The 17,730-nt window shown below is 41.0% G+C and overlaps 8 protein-coding genes across 16 annotated transcripts in view; 7 read left to right on the top strand and 1 right to left on the bottom strand.

The window, feature by feature from the left end:
* LOC115108758 (receptor-type tyrosine-protein phosphatase F-like) overlaps nucleotides 1-17,730 on the bottom strand; it is a 388,031-nt gene that overhangs the window by 103,230 nt on the left and 267,071 nt on the right. For 6 of the 9 annotated variants that reach the window (XM_065009146.1, XM_065009144.1, XM_065009145.1 and 3 more), the window contains exon 13: nucleotides 15,889-16,194. The exons of the other annotated variants lie outside the window; for them this stretch is intronic. In XM_065009146.1, the coding sequence (XP_064865218.1) occupies nucleotides 15,889-16,194 (306 nt within the window). The remainder of the gene's footprint in view (nucleotides 1-15,888; nucleotides 16,195-17,730) is intronic. 9 annotated transcript variants of the gene reach the window in all.
* LOC135564340 (uncharacterized protein DDB_G0271670-like) lies at nucleotides 7,477-8,169 on the top strand (the record flags this gene model as incomplete). Its single annotated transcript, XM_065009154.1, has 1 exon — nucleotides 7,477-8,169. A coding segment is annotated over one exon (693 nt), but the record flags the coding sequence as incomplete, so codon positions are not given.
* On the top strand, nucleotides 8,482-9,339 carry LOC135564342 (uncharacterized protein DDB_G0271670-like; the record flags this gene model as incomplete). Its single annotated transcript, XM_065009156.1, has 2 exons — nucleotides 8,482-9,080; nucleotides 9,276-9,339. Coding segments are annotated over 2 exons (663 nt in total), but the record flags the coding sequence as incomplete, so codon positions are not given.
* LOC135564339 (uncharacterized protein DDB_G0271670-like) lies at nucleotides 9,519-10,229 on the top strand (the record flags this gene model as incomplete). The annotated part of the gene is made up of 1 exon (XM_065009153.1): nucleotides 9,519-10,229. A coding segment is annotated over one exon (711 nt), but the record flags the coding sequence as incomplete, so codon positions are not given.
* Nucleotides 10,605-11,270, top strand: LOC135564341 (uncharacterized protein DDB_G0271670-like; the record flags this gene model as incomplete). Its single annotated transcript, XM_065009155.1, has 1 exon — nucleotides 10,605-11,270. A coding segment is annotated over one exon (666 nt), but the record flags the coding sequence as incomplete, so codon positions are not given.
* LOC135564343 (uncharacterized protein DDB_G0271670-like) lies at nucleotides 11,451-12,533 on the top strand (the record flags this gene model as incomplete). Its single annotated transcript, XM_065009157.1, has 2 exons — nucleotides 11,451-11,557; nucleotides 11,987-12,533. Coding segments are annotated over 2 exons (654 nt in total), but the record flags the coding sequence as incomplete, so codon positions are not given.
* LOC135564371 (uncharacterized protein DDB_G0271670-like) lies at nucleotides 12,684-14,560 on the top strand (the record flags this gene model as incomplete). Its single annotated transcript, XM_065009412.1, has 2 exons — nucleotides 12,684-13,404; nucleotides 13,887-14,560. Coding segments are annotated over 2 exons (1,395 nt in total), but the record flags the coding sequence as incomplete, so codon positions are not given.
* LOC135564370 (uncharacterized protein DDB_G0271670-like) lies at nucleotides 14,828-15,801 on the top strand (the record flags this gene model as incomplete). Its single annotated transcript, XM_065009411.1, has 2 exons — nucleotides 14,828-15,542; nucleotides 15,743-15,801. Coding segments are annotated over 2 exons (774 nt in total), but the record flags the coding sequence as incomplete, so codon positions are not given.

The raw sequence follows: 17,730 nt of genomic DNA, 5'->3' as shown, positions 1-17,730 counted from the left end.
AGCCTCCAAAAAGCCACAACTTCAATCTGATAGGCTGCCACCTCTACAATATATTATTAAGAAGGTTTAAAATGTAACCCCTCCCATCAGAAAAAGGTCATGGTTTGAACCTTTACACAGGGGTTCCTCGAAGACCCTTTTCAGAGGGGTTCCTGGAGGAACCTTTTTCAGCTGGAAAGGTTCCGCTGGCATGGCAACCCAAAAGGTTTATCCAGGCACTTTTACTTGTAAGAGTGTACAGACAGTGTACAGGCACACAACACAGCTGACATGAGAGACAGCCCAGCGTTATACTGTATATACCCCACCATCAGGGATATACAGATGGATCTCAATGATTATAGGCTGAGAGATTGGCTTAATGTTAGTTTATTAAAACAAATTAATTGTGAGCCAGAGGCCCAGCCTTCAAGGCCCAGGGCGCCCTAACCACAGTGTCAGAGCAAATGAGACTTCACTGTGATTGGACAGGGAATCAGGCAGGCAGCTCTGCGGGTGCTGCTGTGCTGTGGGGGTGGGGGGATCATTGGTGATAGAGTGAGATCGAGGATGGAGAGACAGAGAGAGAAAGAGAGAGAGAGGGTAGAGAGAGAGAGAGAGAGAGAGAGAGGGAGAAGGAGAGAGAGAGAGGGGGAGAAAGAGATGGAGAGAGAGAGAGAAAGAGAGAGAGGGGGAGAAAGAGATGGAGAGAGAGAGAGGGGGAGAAAGATATGGAGAGAGAGAGGGAGAGAGAGAGAGAGAGGGGGAGATGGAGAGAGAGAGAGAGAGCGAGAGAGAGAGGGGGAGGGGGAGAAAGAAGAGATGGAGAGAGAGGGGGAAAAGAGATGGAGAGAGGGGGGAGAAGAGGGGGAGAAAGAGATGGAGAGAGTGAGGTGGAGAGAGAGGGAGGGAGAGTGAGATCGAGATATTTAAGCAAGAGCGAAAGAGAGAGAGAGAGAGCGGAGAGCGAGGGAGGGAGAAAGGGAGGGAAAGAGATGGGAGAGAGAGGTGGAGAGAGAGGGAGGGAGAGTGAGATGGAGAGAAAGTGGGTGAAAGAGAGAGAGAGAGGGAGAGAGAGGGATGGAGAAAGAGTGAAAGAGATAGAGAGAGAGAAGGAGAGAGAGAAAGGGATGAGAGAGAGGGATATGAAGAGAGAGGGAGCCAGAGAGAGAGGTGACACAGTCAAGGTTATTGGATGGGATTGAGTGGGAGAGGAACAGCGTGCTTAACTAAAGACAATGCTTTGCTTCTGCTTGTCTCTTGCGAAGGCATTATTGGCTGTTTCTAGTCTTTATAAAAAGAATAACGAATAGAAATAAACTATAGCGAGAGTAGCCAAATAGCCATTACGATCACTGAGACAGGTCTCATGCTCGGAAAAATAGACGCAGACAATTCAAACACAATTAAGGCACCTGGGAATCAAATTAATCCAGACAATTAATCCAGACAATTAATCCAGACAATGGAAAAGCCTAACATAATTCAAACGGAAGGGAAAAAGAGAGAGGCAGGAAAGAGGGAAGGTGAGAAGAGAAGGAAAGAGGGGAAGAGGGGGATGCAGGAAGATGTCAAGAGCACAGGCCATCTTCATTTGTTAGTTGTGGTCACCACAGACGGCTGGAAAAAGAATCAGAAAAACTGGATGGAGAAAAAGAGGACATTAGGAAAAGCTTCGGTCCACACACTGTGCTGATGGACAAACAGCTAGAGAAGGAAGAAACCCGGTGTAGAGGACAAGAAGAGGGATGGGCTCTGCAGCCCTGCACACTATGCTGCCCATCGGTCTTAAGCCTCTCTTGGACTTATCCGCTGATACTTTGATTTTCTCCAGTGGCCCAGGAAAATAGCCTATTGCTCTCAAGGTTACGATGTGGTGGATTGAGTCTTGACAAAACAGACGGAACCCCTTGCAAGGATTTACTGTAATAGTGTCTTCAGACTTAGAGACCACAGGCGCTGGACCGTGCCACTGTGACACCGTGAGGCGGTATACTCAGCATGCGTCCGAAATGACACTCTATTCCCTATTTAGTGAACTACTTTTGACCAGAGACCCAGAGGGAATCGGCTGCAATTTTAGGACGTCAGTTATAGACACACATTGCGTTCAATTTGATTAATGTCAGTAATTAACACAGCACGCTTGTTTGTTGAGCTGACCATCGCTTTGTGCTAGCCTACCATGCACAGCCCATTTAGCCACTATGCATACCACAGCGCCTCAGACCAGACCTCAAAACTGTTATCTACAGTATGTGAGAAATGGAGACTGTCAGACTCAGGCTCCTCTCCAGACAACACAGACTGCCCAGCCCGCTGCCGGGTTAGAGAAATGACAGCACACTCAGAAACAGGATGAAAACCAGAGACAGACCGTAGAGTAGAGCAGCAGGAGGTAGTAGCATTAGAAGAGTAGTAGTCGTAGAAGAATCCCGGTGCAGGGTTAGTGTCAGTAGTGTGGCCAGAGAAAGGCAGAGACAGGCCGTTGGGGAAAGTAGTGTCAGTAGTAACAGTAGCAGTAACAGTAGTGTCAGTAGTGGTAACAGTGGTGTCAGTAGTGGTAACAGTAGTGTCAGTAGTGGTAACAGTAGTGTCAGTAGTGGTAACAGTGGTGTCAGTAGTGGTAACAGTAGTGTCAGTAGTGGTAACAGTAGTGTCAGTAGTGGTAACAGTAGTGTCAGTAGTGGTAACAGTGGTGTCAGTAGTGGTAACAGTAGTGTCAGTAGTGGTAACAGTAGTGTCAGTAGTGTGGCCAGAGAAAGGCAGAGATAGGCCGTTGGGGAAAGTAGTGTCAGTAGTAACAGTAGCAGTAACAGTAGTGTCAGTAGTAACGGTGGTGTCAGTAGTGGTAACAGTAGTGTCAGTAGTGTGGCCAGAGAAAGGCAGAGATAGGACGTTGGGGAAAGTAGTGTCAGTAGTAACAGTAGCAGTAACAGTAGTGTCAGTAGTGGTAACAGTGGTGTCAGTAGTGGTAACAGTGGTGTCAGTAGTGGTAACAGTAGTGTCAGTAGTGGTAACAGTAGTGTCAGTAGTGTGGCCAGAGAAAGGCAGAGATAGGCCGTTGGGGAAAGTAGTGTCAGTAGTAACAGTAGCAGTAACAGTAGTGTCAGTAGTGGTAACAGTGGTGTCAGTAGTGGTAACAGTAGTGTCAGTAGTGTGGCCAGAGAAAGGCAGAGACAGGCCGTTGGGGAAAGTAGCAGAAAAGGGTTGGGTTGAAAGCAGTAGTGTCAGTAGTAACAGTAGTGTCAGTAGTAACAGTGGTGTCAGTAGTGGTAACAGTAGTGTCAGTAGTGTGGCCAGAGAAAGGCAGAGACAGGCCGTTGGGGAAAGTAGCAGAAAAGGGTTGGGTTGAAAGCAGTAGTGTCAGTAGTGGTAACAGTGGTGTCAGTAGTGGTAACAGTAGTGTCAGTAGTGGTAACAGTAGTGTCAGTAGTGGTAACAGTGGTGTCAGTAGTGGTAACAGTAGTGTCAGTAGTGGTAACAGTAGTGTCAGTAGTGGTAACAGTAGTGTCAGTAGTGGTAACAGTGGTGTCAGTAGTGGTAACAGTAGTGTCAGTAGTGGTAACAGTAGTGTCAGTAGTGGTAACAGTGGTGTCAGTAGTGGTAACAGTAGTGTCAGTAGTGGTAACAGTAGTGTCAGTAGTGTGGCCAGAGAAAGGCAGAGATAGGCCGTTGGGGAAAGTAGTGTCAGTAGTAACAGTAGCAGTAACAGTAGTGTCAGTAGTAACAGTAGTGTCAGTAGTGGTAACAGTAGTGTCAGTAGTGTGGCCAGAGAAAGGCAGAGATAGGCCGTTGGGGAAAGTAGTGTCAGTAGTAACAGTAGCAGTAACAGTAGTGTCAGTAGTGGTAACAGTGGTGTCAGTAGTGGTAACAGTAGTGTCAGTAGTGTGGCCAGAGAAAGGCAGAGACAGGCCGTTGGGGAAAGTAGCAGAAAAGGGTTGGGTTGAAAGCAGTAGTGTCAGTAGTAACAGTAGTGTCAGTAGTAACAGTGGTGTCAGTAGTGGTAACAGTAGTGTCAGTAGTGTGGCCAGAGAAAGGCAGAGACAGGCCGTTGGGGAAAGTAGCAGAAAAGGGTTGGGTTGAAAGCAGTAGTGTCAGCAGTAACAGTAGTGTCAGTAGTAACAGTAGTGTCAATAGTAACAGTAGTGTCAGTAGTGGTAACAGTAGTGTTAGTAGTGGTAACAGTAGTAGTAACAGAATAGTAGTAGTAGTAGTAGTAGTAGTAGTAGTAACAGGAGCAGTAACAGTAGTAGTAACAGCAGTGTCAGTAGTGGTAACAGTAGTAGTAACAGTAGAAGTAGTAGTAGTAGTAGTAGTAGTAGTAGTAGTAACAGGAGCAGTAACAGTAGTAGTAACAGCAGTGTCAGTAGTGGTAACAGTAGTAGTAACAGTAGAAGTAGTAGTAGTAGTAGTAGTAGTAACAGGAGCAGTAACAGTAGTAACAGTAGTAGTAACAGCAGTGTCAGTAGTGGTAACAGTAGTAGTAACAGTAGAAGTAGTAGTAGTAGTAGTAGCAGTAGTAACAGTAGTAGTAACAGTAGTAACAGTAGTAGTAACAGCAGTGTCAGTAGTGGTAACAGTAGTAGTAACAGTAGTGTCAGTAGTGGTAACAGTAGTAGTAACAGTAGTAGTAACAGTAGTGTCAGTAGTGGTAACAGTAGTAGTAACAGTAGAAGTAGTAGTAGTAATAGTAGTAGTAGTAACAGTAGCAGTAACAGTAGTAACAGTAGTAGTAACAGCAGTGTCAGTAGTGGTAACAGTAGTAGTAACAGTAGTGTCAGTAGTGGTAACAGTAGTAGTAACAGTAGAAGTAGTAGTAGTGATAGTAGTAGTAGTAGTAACAGTAGCAGTAACAGTAGTAACAGTAGTAGTAACAGTAGTGTCAGTAGTGGTAACAGTAGTAGTAACAGTAGAAGTAGTAGTAGTAATAGTAGTAGTAACAGTAGCAGTATCTGTAGTAACAGTAGCAGTAACAGTAGTGTCAGTAGTGGTAACAGTAGTAGTAACAGTAGAAGTAGCAGTAGTAGTAGTAGTAGTAGTAGTAGAAGTAGTAGTAACAGTAGCAGTAACAGTATTAACAGTAGTAGTAACAGTATTATCAGTAGTGGTTTAAGTAGAAGTAGAAGTAGCAGTAGTAGTAGTAGCAGTAGTAGTAGTAACAGTAGTAGTAACGGCAGTAATAACAGTAGCGGCAGTAGTAGTAGTAGCAGTAGTAGTAGTAGTAGTAGTGGTAACAGTAGAAGTAACAGTAGAAGTAGCAGTAGTAGTAGTAACAGCAGTAATAACAGTAGCGGCAGTAGTAGTAGTAGTGGTAACAGTAGTGGTAACAGTAGTAGTAGCAGTAGTGGTAACAGTAGTAGTAACAGTAATGGCAGTAGTCGTAACAGTAGTAATAACAGTAGAAGTAGCAGTAGTAGTAGTAAAAGTAGTAGTAACAGCAGTAATAACAGTAGCGGCAGTAGTAGTAGTAGTAGTAGTAGTAGTAGTAACAGTAGTAGTAACAGCAGTAATAACAGTAGCGGCAGTAGTAGTAGTAGCAGTAGTAGTAGTAGTAGTAGTAGTAGTAGTAGTAGTAGTAGCAGTAGTAGTAGTAGTAACAGGAGTAATAACAGTAGCGGCAGTAGTAGTAGTAGTAGTAGTAGTAGTAGTAGTAGCAGTAGTAGTAACAGGAGTAATAACTGTAGCGGCAGTAGTAGTAGTAGTAGTTGTAGTAGTAGTAGTAGTAGTAGTAGTAACAGTAGTAGTAACAGCAGTAATAACAGTAGCGGCAGTAGTAGTAGTAGTAGTAGTAGTAACAACAGTAATAACTGTAGCGGCAGTATTAGTAGTAGTAGTAGTTGTAGTAGTAGTAGTAGTAACAGTAGTAGTAGCAGCAGTAATAACAGTAGCAGCAGTAGTAGTAGTAGTAGTAGTAGTAGTAGTAGTAGTAGTAGTAGTAGTAGTAGTAACAGTAGTAGTAGCAGCAGTAATAACAGTAGCGGCAGTAGCAGTAGTAGTAGTAGTAGTAGTAGTGTAGTGGTAACAGTAGAAGTAGCAGTAGTAGTAGTAGCAGTAGTAGTAGTAGTAACAGTAGTAGTAACAGCAGTAATAACAGTAGCGGCAGTAGTAGTAGTAGTAACAGTAGTAGTAGTAACAGTAGTAGTAACAGTTAATAACAGTAGCAGCAGTAGTAGTAGTAGTAGTAGTAGTAGTAGTAGTAGCAGTAGTAGTAGTAGTAACAGTAGTAGTAGCAGCAGTAATAACAGTAGCGGCAGTAGTAGTAGTAGCAGTAGTCGTAGTAGTGGTAACAGTAAAGTAGCAGTAGTAGTAGTAGTAGTAGCAGTAGTAGTAGTAGTAACAGTAGTAGTAACAGCAGTAATAACAGTAGCGTAGTAGTAGTAGTAGCAGTAGTGGTAACAGTAGTAGTAACAGTAACGGCAGTAGTCGTAGTGGTAGTAGTAACAGTAGAAGTAACAGTAGTAGTAGTAGTAGTAACAGTAGCAGTAACAGTAGTAGTAACAGTAGTGGCAGTAGCAGTAGTAATAACAGTAGTGGCAGTAGTAGTAGTAGCAGTAGTAGTAGTAGTAGTAGTAGTAGTAGTAGTAGTAGTAACAGTAGTAGTAGCAGCAGTAATAACAAAAGTGGCAGTAGTAGTAGTAGCAGTAGTAGTAGTAGTAGTAGTAGTGGTAACAGTAGAAGTAGCAGTAGTAGTAGTAGCAGTAGTAGTAGTAGTAGTAGCAGTAGTAGTAGTAACAGTAGTAGTAGCAGCAGTGTAACAGTAGCAGCAGCAGTAGTAGTAGTAGTAGTAGTAGTAGTAGTAGTAGTAGTAGTAGTAACAGTAGTAGTAGCAGCAGTAATAACAAACAGTGGCAGTAGTAGTAGTAGCAGTAGTAGTAGTAGTAGTAGTAGTGGTAACAGTAGAAGTAGCAGTAGTAGTAGTAGCAGTAGTAGTAGTAGTAACAGTAGTAGTAACAGCAGTAATAACAGTAGTGCAGTAGTAGTAGTAGTAGTAGTAGTAGTAGTAGTAGTAGTAGTAGTAGTAACAGTAGTAGTAGTAGCAGTAATAACAATGTAGTAGTAGTAGTAGTAGCAGTAGTAGTAGTAGTAGTAGCAGTGTGGTAACAGTAGTAAGTAGCAGTAGTAGTAGTAGTAGTAGTAGCAGCAGTAGTAGTAGTAGTAGTAGTAACAGCAGTAATAACAGTAAGCGGCAGTAGTAGTAGTAGTAGTAGTAGTAGTAACAGTAGCAGTAACAGTAGTAGTAACAGTAGTGGCAGTAGTAGTAGTAGTAGTAGCAGTAGTGGTAACAGTAGTAGTAACAGTAATGGCAGTAGTCGTAACAGTAGTAGTAACAGTAGTAGTAGTAGTAGTAGTAGTAGTAACAGTAGTAGTAACAGTAGTGGCAGTAGTAGTAGTAGTAGTAGCAGTAGTAGTAACAGCAGTAATAACAGTAACAGTAGTAGTAGTAGCAGTAGTGATAACAGTAGTAGTAACAGTAATGGCAGTAGTCGTAACAGTAGTAGTAACAGTAGTAGCAGCAGTAGTAGTAGTAGTAGTAGTAACAGTAGCAGTAACAGTAGTAATAACAGTAGCGGCAGTAGTAGTAGTAGTAGTAGTAGTAGTAGTAGTAGTAGTAGTAGTAACAGGAGTAATAACAGTAGCGGCAGTAGTAGTAGTAGTAGTAGTAGTAGCAGTAGTAGTAGTAGTAACAGGAGTAATAACTGTAGCGGCAGTAGTAGTAGTAGTAGTTGTAGTAGTAGTAGTAGTAGTAGAATTAACAGTAGTAGTAACAGCAGTAATAACAGTAGCCGCAGTAGTAGTAGTAGTAGTGGTAGTAGTAGTAGTAACAACAGTAATAACTGTAGCGGCAGTAGTAGTAGTAGTAGTTGTAGTAGTAGTAACAGTAGTAGTAGCAGCAGTAATAACAGTAGCAGCAGTAGTAGTAGTAGTAGTAGTAGTAGTAGTAGTAGTAGTAACAGTAGTAGTAGCAGCAGTAATAACAGTAGCGGCAGTAGCAGTAGTAGTAGTGGTAACAGTAGAAGTAGCAGTAGTAATAACAGTAGCGGCAGTAGTAGTAGTAGTAACAGTAGAAGTAACAGTAGTAGTAACAGCATTAATAACAGTAGCAGCAGTAGTAGTAGTAGTAGTAGTAGTAGTAGTAGTAGTAGCAGTAGTAGTAGTAGTAACAGTAGTAGTAGCAGCAGTAATAACAGTAGCGGCAGTAGTAGTAGTAGCAGTAGTAGTAGTAGTGGTAACAGTAGAAGTAGCAGTAGTAGTAGTAGTAGTAGCAGTAGTAGTAGTAGTAACAGTAGTAGTAACAGCAGTAATAACAGTAGCGGCAGTAGTAGTAGTAGCAGTAGTGGTAACAGTAGTAGTAACAGTAATGGCAGTAATCGTAAGAGTAGTAGTAACAGTAGAAGTAACAGTAGTAGTAGTAGTAGTAACAGTAGCAGTAACAGTAGTAGTAACAGTAGTGGCAGTAGCAGTAGTAATAACAGTAGTGGCAGTAGTAGTAGTAGCAGTAGTAGTAGTAGTAGTAGTAGTGGTAACAGTAGAAGTAGCAGTAGTAGTAGTAGTAGTAGTAGCAGTAGTAGTAGTAGTAGTAGTAACAGCAGTAATAACAGTAGCGGCAGTAGTAGTAGTAGTAGTAGTAGTAGTAACAGTAGCAGTAACAGTAGTAGTAACAGTAGTGGCAGTAGTAGTAGTAGTAGTAGCAGTAGTGGTAACAGTAGTAGTAACAGTAATGGCAGTAGTCGTAACAGTAGTAGTAACAGTAGTAGTAGTAGTAGTAGTAGTAGTAACAGTAGTAGTAACAGTAGTGGCAGTAGTAGTAGTAGTAGTAGCAGTAGTAGTAACAGCAGTAATAACAGTAGCGGCAGTAGTAGTAGTAGCAGTAGTGATAACAGTAGTAGTAACAGTAATGGCAGTAGTCGTAACAGTAGTAGTAACAGTAGTAGTAGTAGTAGTAGTAGTAGTAGTAACAGTAGCAGTAACAGTAGTAATAACAGTAGCGGCAGTAGTAGTAGTAGTAGTAGTAGTAGTAGTAGTAGTAGTAGTAACAGGAGTAATAACAGTAGCGGCAGTAGTAGTAGTAGTAGTAGTAGTAGCAGTAGTAGTAGTAGTAACAGGAGTAATAACTGTAGCGGCAGTAGTAGTAGTAGTAGTTGTAGTAGTAGTAGTAGTAGTAGAATTAACAGTAGTAGTAACAGCAGTAATAACAGTAGCAGTAGTAGTAGTAGTAGTGGTAGTAGTAGTAGTAACAACAGTAATAACTGTAGCGGCAGTATTAGTAGTAGTAGTAGTTGTAGTAGTAGTAACAGTAGTAGTAGCAGCAGTAATAACAGTAGCGGCAGTAGTAGTAGTAGTAGTAGTAGTAGTAGTAGTAGTAGTAACAGTAGTAGTAGCAGCAGTAATAACAGTAGTGGCAGTAGTAGTAGTAGCAGTAGTAGTAGTAGTAGTAGTGGTAACAGTAGAAGTAGCAGTAGTAATAACAGTAGCGGCAGTAGTAGTAGTAGTAACAGTAGAAGTAACAGTAGTAGTAACAGCATAATAACAGTAGCAGCAGTAGTAGTAGTAGTAGTAGTAGTAGTAGTAGTAGTAGTAGTAGTAGTAGTAGTAACAGTAGTAGTAGCAGCAGTAATAACAGTAGCGGCAGTAGTAGTAGTAGCAGTAGTAGTAGTAGTGGTAACAGTAGAAGTAGCAGTAGTAGTAGTAGTAGTAGCAGTAGTAGTAGTAGTAACAGTAGTAGTAACAGCAGTAATAACAGTAGCGGCAGTAGTAGTAGTAGCAGTAGTGGTAACAGTAGTAGTAACAGTAATGGCAGTAGTCGTAAGAGTAGTAGTAACAGTAGAAGTAACAGTAGTAGTAGTAGTAGTAACAGTAGCAGTAACAGTAGTAGTAACAGTAGTGGCAGTAGCAGTAGTAATAACAGTAGTGGCAGTAGTAGTAGTAGCAGTAGTAGTAGTAGTAGTAGTAGTAACAACAGTAATAACTGTAGCGGCAGTATTAGTAGTAGTAGTAGTTGTAGTAGTAGTAGTAGTAACAGTAGTAGTAGCAGCAGTAATAACAGTAGCAGCAGTAGTAGTAGTAGTAGTAGTAGTAGTAGTAGTAGTAGTAGTAGTAGTAGTAGTAACAGTAGTAGTAGCAGCAGTAATAACAGTAGCGGCAGTAGCAGTAGTAGTAGTAGTAGTAGTAGTGGTAACAGTAGAAGTAGCAGTAGTAGTAGTAGCAGTAGTAGTAGTAGTAACAGTAGTAGTAACAGCAGTAATAACAGTAGCGGCAGTAGTAGTAGTAGTAACAGTAGAAGTAACAGTAGTAGTAACAGCATTAATAACAGTAGCAGCAGTAGTAGTAGTAGTAGTAGTAGTAGTAGTAGTAGCAGTAGTAGTAGTAGTAACAGTAGTAGTAGCAGCAGTAATAACAGTAGCGGCAGTAGTAGTAGTAGCAGTAGTCGTAGTAGTGGTAACAGTAGAAGTAGCAGTAGTAGTAGTAGTAGTAGCAGTAGTAGTAGTAGTAACAGTAGTAGTAACAGCAGTAATAACAGTAGCGGCAGTAGTAGTAGTAGCAGTAGTGGTAACAGTAGTAGTAACAGTAATGGCAGTAGTCGTAAGAGTAGTAGTAACAGTAGAAGTAACAGTAGTAGTAGTAGTAGTAACAGTAGCAGTAACAGTAGTAGTAACAGTAGTGGCAGTAGCAGTAGTAATAACAGTAGTGGCAGTAGTAGTAGTAGCAGTAGTAGTAGTAGTAGTAGTAGTAGTAGTAGTAGTAGTAACAGTAGTAGTAGCAGCAGTAATAACAAAAGTGGCAGTAGTAGTAGTAGCAGTAGTAGTAGTAGTAGTAGTAGTAGTGGTAACAGTAGAAGTAGCAGTAGTAGTAGTAGCAGTAGTAGTAGTAGTAGTAGCAGTAGTAGTAGTAACAGTAGTAGTAGCAGCAGTAATAACAGTAGCAGCAGCAGTAGTAGTAGTAGTAGTAGTAGTAGTAGTAGTAGTAGTAGTAGTAGTAACAGTAGTAGTAGCAGCAGTAATAACAAAAGTGGCAGTAGTAGTAGTAGCAGTAGTAGTAGTAGTAGTAGTAGTGGTAACAGTAGAAGTAGCAGTAGTAGTAGTAGCAGTAGTAGTAGTAGTAACAGTAGTAGTAACAGCAGTAATAACAGTAGTAGTAGTAGTAGTAGTAGTAGTAGTAGTAGTAGTAGTAGTAGTAGTAGTAGTAACAGTAGTAGTAGCAGCAGTAATAACAGTAGCGGCAGTAGTAGTAGTAGCAGTAGTAGTAGTAGTAGTAGTAGTGGTAACAGTAGAAGTAGCAGTAGTAGTAGTAGTAGTAGTAGCAGTAGTAGTAGTAGTAGTAGTAACAGCAGTAATAACAGTAGCGGCAGTAGTAGTAGTAGTAGTAGTAGTAGTAACAGTAGCAGTAACAGTAGTAGTAACAGTAGTGGCAGTAGTAGTAGTAGTAGTAGCAGTAGTGGTAACAGTAGTAGTAACAGTAATGGCAGTAGTCGTAACAGTAGTAGTAACAGTAGTAGTAGTAGTAGTAGTAGTAGTAACAGTAGTAGTAACAGTAGTGGCAGTAGTAGTAGTAGTAGTAGCAGTAGTAGTAACAGCAGTAATAACAGTAGCGGCAGTAGTAGTAGTAGCAGTAGTGATAACAGTAGTAGTAACAGTAATGGCAGTAGTCGTAACAGTAGTAGTAACAGTAGTAGTAGTAGTAGTAGTAGTAGTAGTAACAGTAGCAGTAACAGTAGTAATAACAGTAGCGGCAGTAGTAGTAGTAGTAGTAGTAGTAGTAGTAGTAGTAGTAACAGGAGTAATAACAGTAGCGGCAGTAGTAGTAGTAGTAGTAGTAGTAGTAGCAGTAGTAGTAGTAGTAACAGGAGTAATAACTGTAGCGGCAGTAGTAGTAGTAGTAGTTGTAGTAGTAGTAGTAGTAGTAGAATTAACAGTAGTAGTAACAGCAGTAATAACAGTAGCCGCAGTAGTAGTAGTAGTAGTGGTAGTAGTAGTAGTAACAACAGTAATAACTGTAGCGGCAGTATTAGTAGTAGTAGTAGTTGTAGTAGTAGTAACAGTAGTAGTAGCAGCAGTAATAACAGTAGCAGCAGTAGTAGTAGTAGTAGTAGTAGTAGTAGTAGTAGTAGTAACAGTAGTAGTAGCAGCAGTAATAACAGTAGCGGCAGTAGCAGTAGTAGTAGTGGTAACAGTAGAAGTAGCAGTAGTAATAACAGTAGCGGCAGTAGTAGTAGTAGTAACAGTAGAAGTAACAGTAGTAGTAACAGCATTAATAACAGTAGCAGCAGTAGTAGTAGTAGTAGTAGTAGTAGTAGTAGTAGTAGCAGTAGTAGTAGTAGTAACAGTAGTAGTAGCAGCAGTAATAACAGTAGCGGCAGTAGTAGTAGTAGCAGTAGTAGTAGTAGTGGTAACAGTAGAAGTAGCAGTAATGGCAGTAGTCGTAAGAGTAGTAGTAACAGTAGAAGTAACAGTAGTAGTAGTAGTAGTAACAGTAGCAGTAACAGTAGTAGTAACAGTAGTGGCAGTAGCAGTAGTAATAACAGTAGTGGCAGTAGTAGTAGTAGCAGTAGTAGTAGTAGTAGTAGTAGTAGTAGTGGTAACAGTAGAAGTAGCAGTAGTAGTAGTAGTAGCAGTAGTAGTAGTAGTAACAGTAGTAGTAACAGCAGTAATAACAGTAGCGGCAGTAGTAGTAGTAGCAGTAGTGGTAACAGTAGTAGTAACAGTAATGGCAGTAGTCGTAACAGTAGAAGTAACAGTAGTAGTAGTAGTAGTAACAGTAGCAGTAACAGTAGTAGTAACAGTAGTGGCAGTAGCAGTAGTAATAACAGTAGTGGCAGTAGTAGTAGTAGCAGTAGTAGTAGTAGTAGTAGTAGTAGTAGTGGTAACAGTAGAAGTAGCAGTAGTAGTAGTAGTAGCAGTAGTAGTAGTAACAGTAGTAGTAGCAGCAGTAATAACAGTAGCAGCAGCAGTAGTAGTAGTAGTAGTAGTAGTAGTAACAGTAGTAGTAGCAGCAGTAATAACAAAAGTGGCAGTAGTAGTAGTAGCAGTAGTAGTAGTAGTAGTAGTAGTAGTGGTAACAGTAGAAGTAGCAGTAGTAGTAGTAGCAGTAGTAGTAGTAGTAACAGTAGTCGTAACAGTAGTAGTAACAGTAGTAGTAGTAGTAGTAGTAGTAGTAGTAACAGTAGCAGTAACAGTAGTAATAACAGTAGCGGCAGTAGTAGTAGTAGTAGTAGTAGTAGTAGTAGTAGTAGTAGTAACAGGAGTAATAACAGTAGCGGCAGTAGTAGTAGTAGTAGTAGTAGTAGCAGTAGTAGTAGTAGTAACAGGAGTAATAACTGTAGCGGCAGTAGTAGTAGTAGTAGTTGTAGTAGTAGTAGTAGTAGTAGAATTAACAGTAGTAGTAACAGCAGTAATAACAGTAGCCGCAGTAGTAGTAGTAGTAGTGGTAGTAGTAGTAGTAACAACAGTAATAACTGTAGCGGCAGTATTAGTAGTAGTAGTAGTTGTAGTAGTAGTAACAGTAGTAGTAGCAGCAGTAATAACAGTAGCAGCAGTAGTAGTAGTAGTAGTAGTAGTAGTAGTAGTAGTAACAGTAGTAGTAGCAGCAGTAATAACAGTAGCGGCAGTAGCAGTAGTAGTAGTGGTAACAGTAGAAGTAGCAGTAGTAATAACAGTAGCGGCAGTAGTAGTAGTAGTAACAGTAGAAGTAACAGTAGTAGTAACAGCATTAATAACAGTAGCAGCAGTAGTAGTAGTAGTAGTAGTAGTAGTAGTAGTAGTAGCAGTAGTAGTAGTAGTAACAGTAGTAGTAGCAGCAGTAATAACAGTAGCGGCAGTAGTAGTAGTAGCAGTAGTAGTAGTAGTGGTAACAGTAGAAGTAGCAGTAATGGCAGTAGTCGTAGAGTAGTAGTAACAGTAGAAGTAACAGTAGTAGTAGTAGTAGTAACAGTAGCAGTAACAGTAGTAGTAACAGTAGTGGCAGTAGCAGTAGTAATAACAGTAGTGGCAGTAGTAGTAGTAGCAGTAGTAGTAGTAGTAGTAGTAGTAGTAGTGGTAACAGTAGAAGTAGCAGTAGTAGTAGTAGTAGCAGTAGTAGTAGTAGTAACAGTAGTAGTAACAGCAGTAATAACAGTAGCGGCAGTAGTAGTAGTAGCAGTAGTGGTAACAGTAGTAGTAACAGTAATGGCAGTAGTCGTAAGAGTAGTAGTAACAGTAGAAGTAACAGTAGTAGTAGTAGTAGTAACAGTAGCAGTAACAGTAGTAGTAACAGTAGTGGCAGTAGCAGTAGTAATAACAGTAGTGGCAGTAGTAGTAGTAGCAGTAGTAGTAGTAGTAGTAGTAGTAGTAGTGGTAACAGTAGAAGTAGCAGTAGTAGTAGTAGTAGCAGTAGTAGTAGTAACAGTAGTAGTAGCAGCAGTAATAACAGTAGCAGCAGCAGTAGTAGTAGTAGTAGTAGTAGTAGTAACAGTAGTAGTAGCAGCAGTAATAACAAAAGTGGCAGTAGTAGTAGTAGCAGTAGTAGTAGTAGTAGTAGTAGTAGTGGTAACAGTAGAAGTAGCAGTAGTAGTAGTAGCAGTAGTAGTAGTAGTAACAGTAGTAGTAACAGCAGTAATAACAGTAGTAGTAGTAGTAGTAGTAGTAGTAGTAGTAGTAGTAGTAACAGTAGTAGTAGCAGCAGTAATAACAGTAGCGGCAGTAGTAGTAGTAGCAGTAGTAGTAGTAGTAGTAGTAGTAGTGGTAACAGTAGAAGTAGCAGTAGTAGTAGTAGTAGTAGTAGCAGTAGTAGTAGTAGTAGTAGTAACAGCAGTAATAACAGTAGCGGCAGTAGTAGTAGTAGTAGTAGTAGTAACAGTAGCAGTAACAGTAGTAGTAACAGTAGTGGCAGTAGTAGTAGTAGTAGTAGCAGTAGTGGTAACAGTAGTAGTAACAGTAATGGCAGTAGTCGTAACAGTAGTAGTAACAGTAGTAGTAGTAGTAGTAGTAGTAGTAGTAGTAGTAACAGTAGCAGTAACAGTAGTGGCAGTAGTAGTAGTAGTAGTAGCAGTAGTAGTAACAGCAGTAATAACAGTAGCGGCAGTAGTAGTAGTAGCAGTAGTGATAACAGTAGTAGTAACAGTAATGGCAGTAGTCGTAACAGTAGTAGTAACAGTAGTAGTAGTAGTAGTAGTAGTAGTAGTAACAGTAGCAGTAACAGTAGTAGTAACAGTAGTGGCAGTAGTAGTAGTAGCAGTAGCAGTAGTGGTAACAGTAGTAGTAACAGTAATGACAGTAGTCGTAACAGTAGTAGTAACAGTAGTAGTAGTAACAGTAGCAGTAACATTAGTAGTAACAGTAGTGGCAGTAGCAGTAGAAGTAACAGTAGAAGTAGTAGTAGTAACAGTAGCAGTAACAGTAGTAGTAACAGTAGCGGCAGTAGTAGTAGTAACAGTAGTAGTAACAGTAATGGCAGTAGTCGTAACAGTAGTAGTAACAGTATAAGTAGCAGTAGTAGTAGTAGTAGTAACAGTAGCAGTAACAGTAGTAGTAACAGTAGTAGTAACAGCAGTAATAACAGTAGCGGCAGTAGTAGTAGTAGCAGTAGTGGTAACAGTAGTAGTAACAGTAATGGCAGTGGTCATAACAGTAGTAGTAACAGTAGTAGTAGTAGTAGTAACAGTAGAAGTAGCAGTAGTGGTAACAGTAGTAGTAACAGCAGTAATAACAGTAGTGGCAGTAGCAGTAGTAATAACAATAGCAGGGCTGGTTTAGTGCTAGGAAAGTAGTCTCCAGCCTGACCACAGCAGAGAGGAGCAGAGAGGCCAAACAGAGGCAGATACAGGCCAGGGGACAGCAGCAGCATTAGTAGAGACCCAGGACCAAGCTGGGGTTAGTGCCAGAAGTGCTTCCCTAGGGAAGGAAGCCCCAGTCTGGGGCCCAACAATGGACGTACCATCCTCCTTGGTCCTGATCCTGACCGCGGGGCTCTCTGGGCCTGGGCCTACGTCCGTGTGAGCCCTGACCCACACCTGGTACTCTGTCCACTTCTCCAGGCCCTCCAGGATATAACTAGAAACATCTGCCCTGATGCCCGACACCTTGTGGCGCTCCAGGTCCTCACCGGTGGCGGCCTGGTAGGCCAGAGAGTAGCGGACGATGTCCCCATGGCGGCTGGCTGCAGGGGGTGCCACCCAACTCACCTTGATGCTGGTGGAGCTGAGGCTCAGAAGGTGCACCTCCTGGGGCGGGGCTGAGGGGGCTGGAGATAAGGGGGGGACACATGGAGGTGGTTGGGGGGTCAAGCAGGAGAGATGGGAGAGGGAATACCACCCTATTCCCTCTATAGCGCACTACTTTTGACAGTGCACTACTGTATAGGGAATAGGGTGCCATTTGGGATGAACTACAGGCCTTCTGGACTGGGAGGAAGAGCTCCATATACTGTAGTCTGTAACTCCTTACCAATGTGCTTTAGAGTAATCATGTGTAAGGCAGTCTGAAATTTGTTTCTAAATGAGCTATAGTAGGTGTGTAGTTTCTACATGAGCTATAGTAGGTGTGTAGTTTCTACATGAGCTATAGTAGGTGTGTAGTTTCTAAATGAGCTATAGTAGGTGTGTAGTTTCTACATGAGCTATAGTAGGTGTGTAGTTTCTAAATGAGCTATAGTAGGTGTGTAGTTTCTAAATGAGCTATAGTAGGTGTGTAGTTTCTAAATGAGCTATAGTAGGTGTGTAGTTTCTAAATGAGCTATAGTAGGTGTGTAGTTTCTAAATGAGCTATAGTAGGTGTGTAGTTTCTAAATGAGCTATAGTAGGTGTGTAGTTTCTAAATGAGCTATAGTAGGTGTGTAGTTTCTAAATGAGCTATAGTAGGTGTAGTTTCTAGTTTCTAAATGAGCTATAGTAGGTGTGTAGTTTCTAAATGAGCTATAGTAGGTGTGTAGTTTCTAAATGAGCTATAGTAGGTGTGTAGTTTCTAAATGAGCTATAGTAGGTGTGTAGTTTCTAAATGAGCTATAGTAGGTGTGTAGTTTCTACATGACCTATAGTAGGTGTGTAGTTTCTAAATGAGCTATAGTAGGTGTGTAGTTTCTACATGAGCTATAGTAGGTGTGTAGTTTCTAAATGAGCTATAGTAGGTGTGTAGTTTCTAAATGAGCTATAGTAAGTGTGTAGTTTCTAAATGAGCTATAGTAGGTGTGTAGTTTCTACATGACCTATAGTAGGTGTGTAGTTTCTAAATGAGCTATAGTAGGTGTGTAGTTTCTAAATGAGCTATAGTAGGTGTATAGGGGTTATGCTTCTACTAAATATGGTTATTTTATTTTATAGTTTCTCACAATTCTCCACAGTGCAGAAGAAAAATAAAATACTTCAAATGCAAAACAGGACACAATAAAAATGAAAAACAACTAAATGCATAAACAACACACAATATGAGCAAAATACATGTTCCAGAATATCACAACCCAGTATGAACATGGGGAAGGTAGTGGGTGGGTGAGGGATACTGAGGCACCACTGTGTAGAAAATAACCTTTAACATGCCTGCTTGTGATTTGGCAGCCAGAGCAGTGAGGAAGCAGGACACAATATGTCTTCAATATAAGTCATGTTTGGTTGGTTGTTGTTAAAAGGCTCATCCTTGACAGGCCTTTCCTTCCTTTAGAATACAGACACTCATGTGATTAACAGAGTTCAAATACAGATAAAGACAGAAAAAACAGAGGATGTGTCTTAAATGACACCCTATTCCATATGGGCCCTGGGCAAAAGAAGTGCACTATATAGGG

Source organism: Oncorhynchus nerka, linkage group LG24 (assembly GCF_034236695.1).
Source record: "Oncorhynchus nerka isolate Pitt River linkage group LG24, Oner_Uvic_2.0, whole genome shotgun sequence".
Classification (NCBI taxonomy): Eukaryota; Metazoa; Chordata; class Actinopteri; order Salmoniformes; family Salmonidae; genus Oncorhynchus; species Oncorhynchus nerka.
Note: the sequence above shows the minus strand (reverse complement) of the source record. Positions and strands in the feature narration are given on the sequence as shown.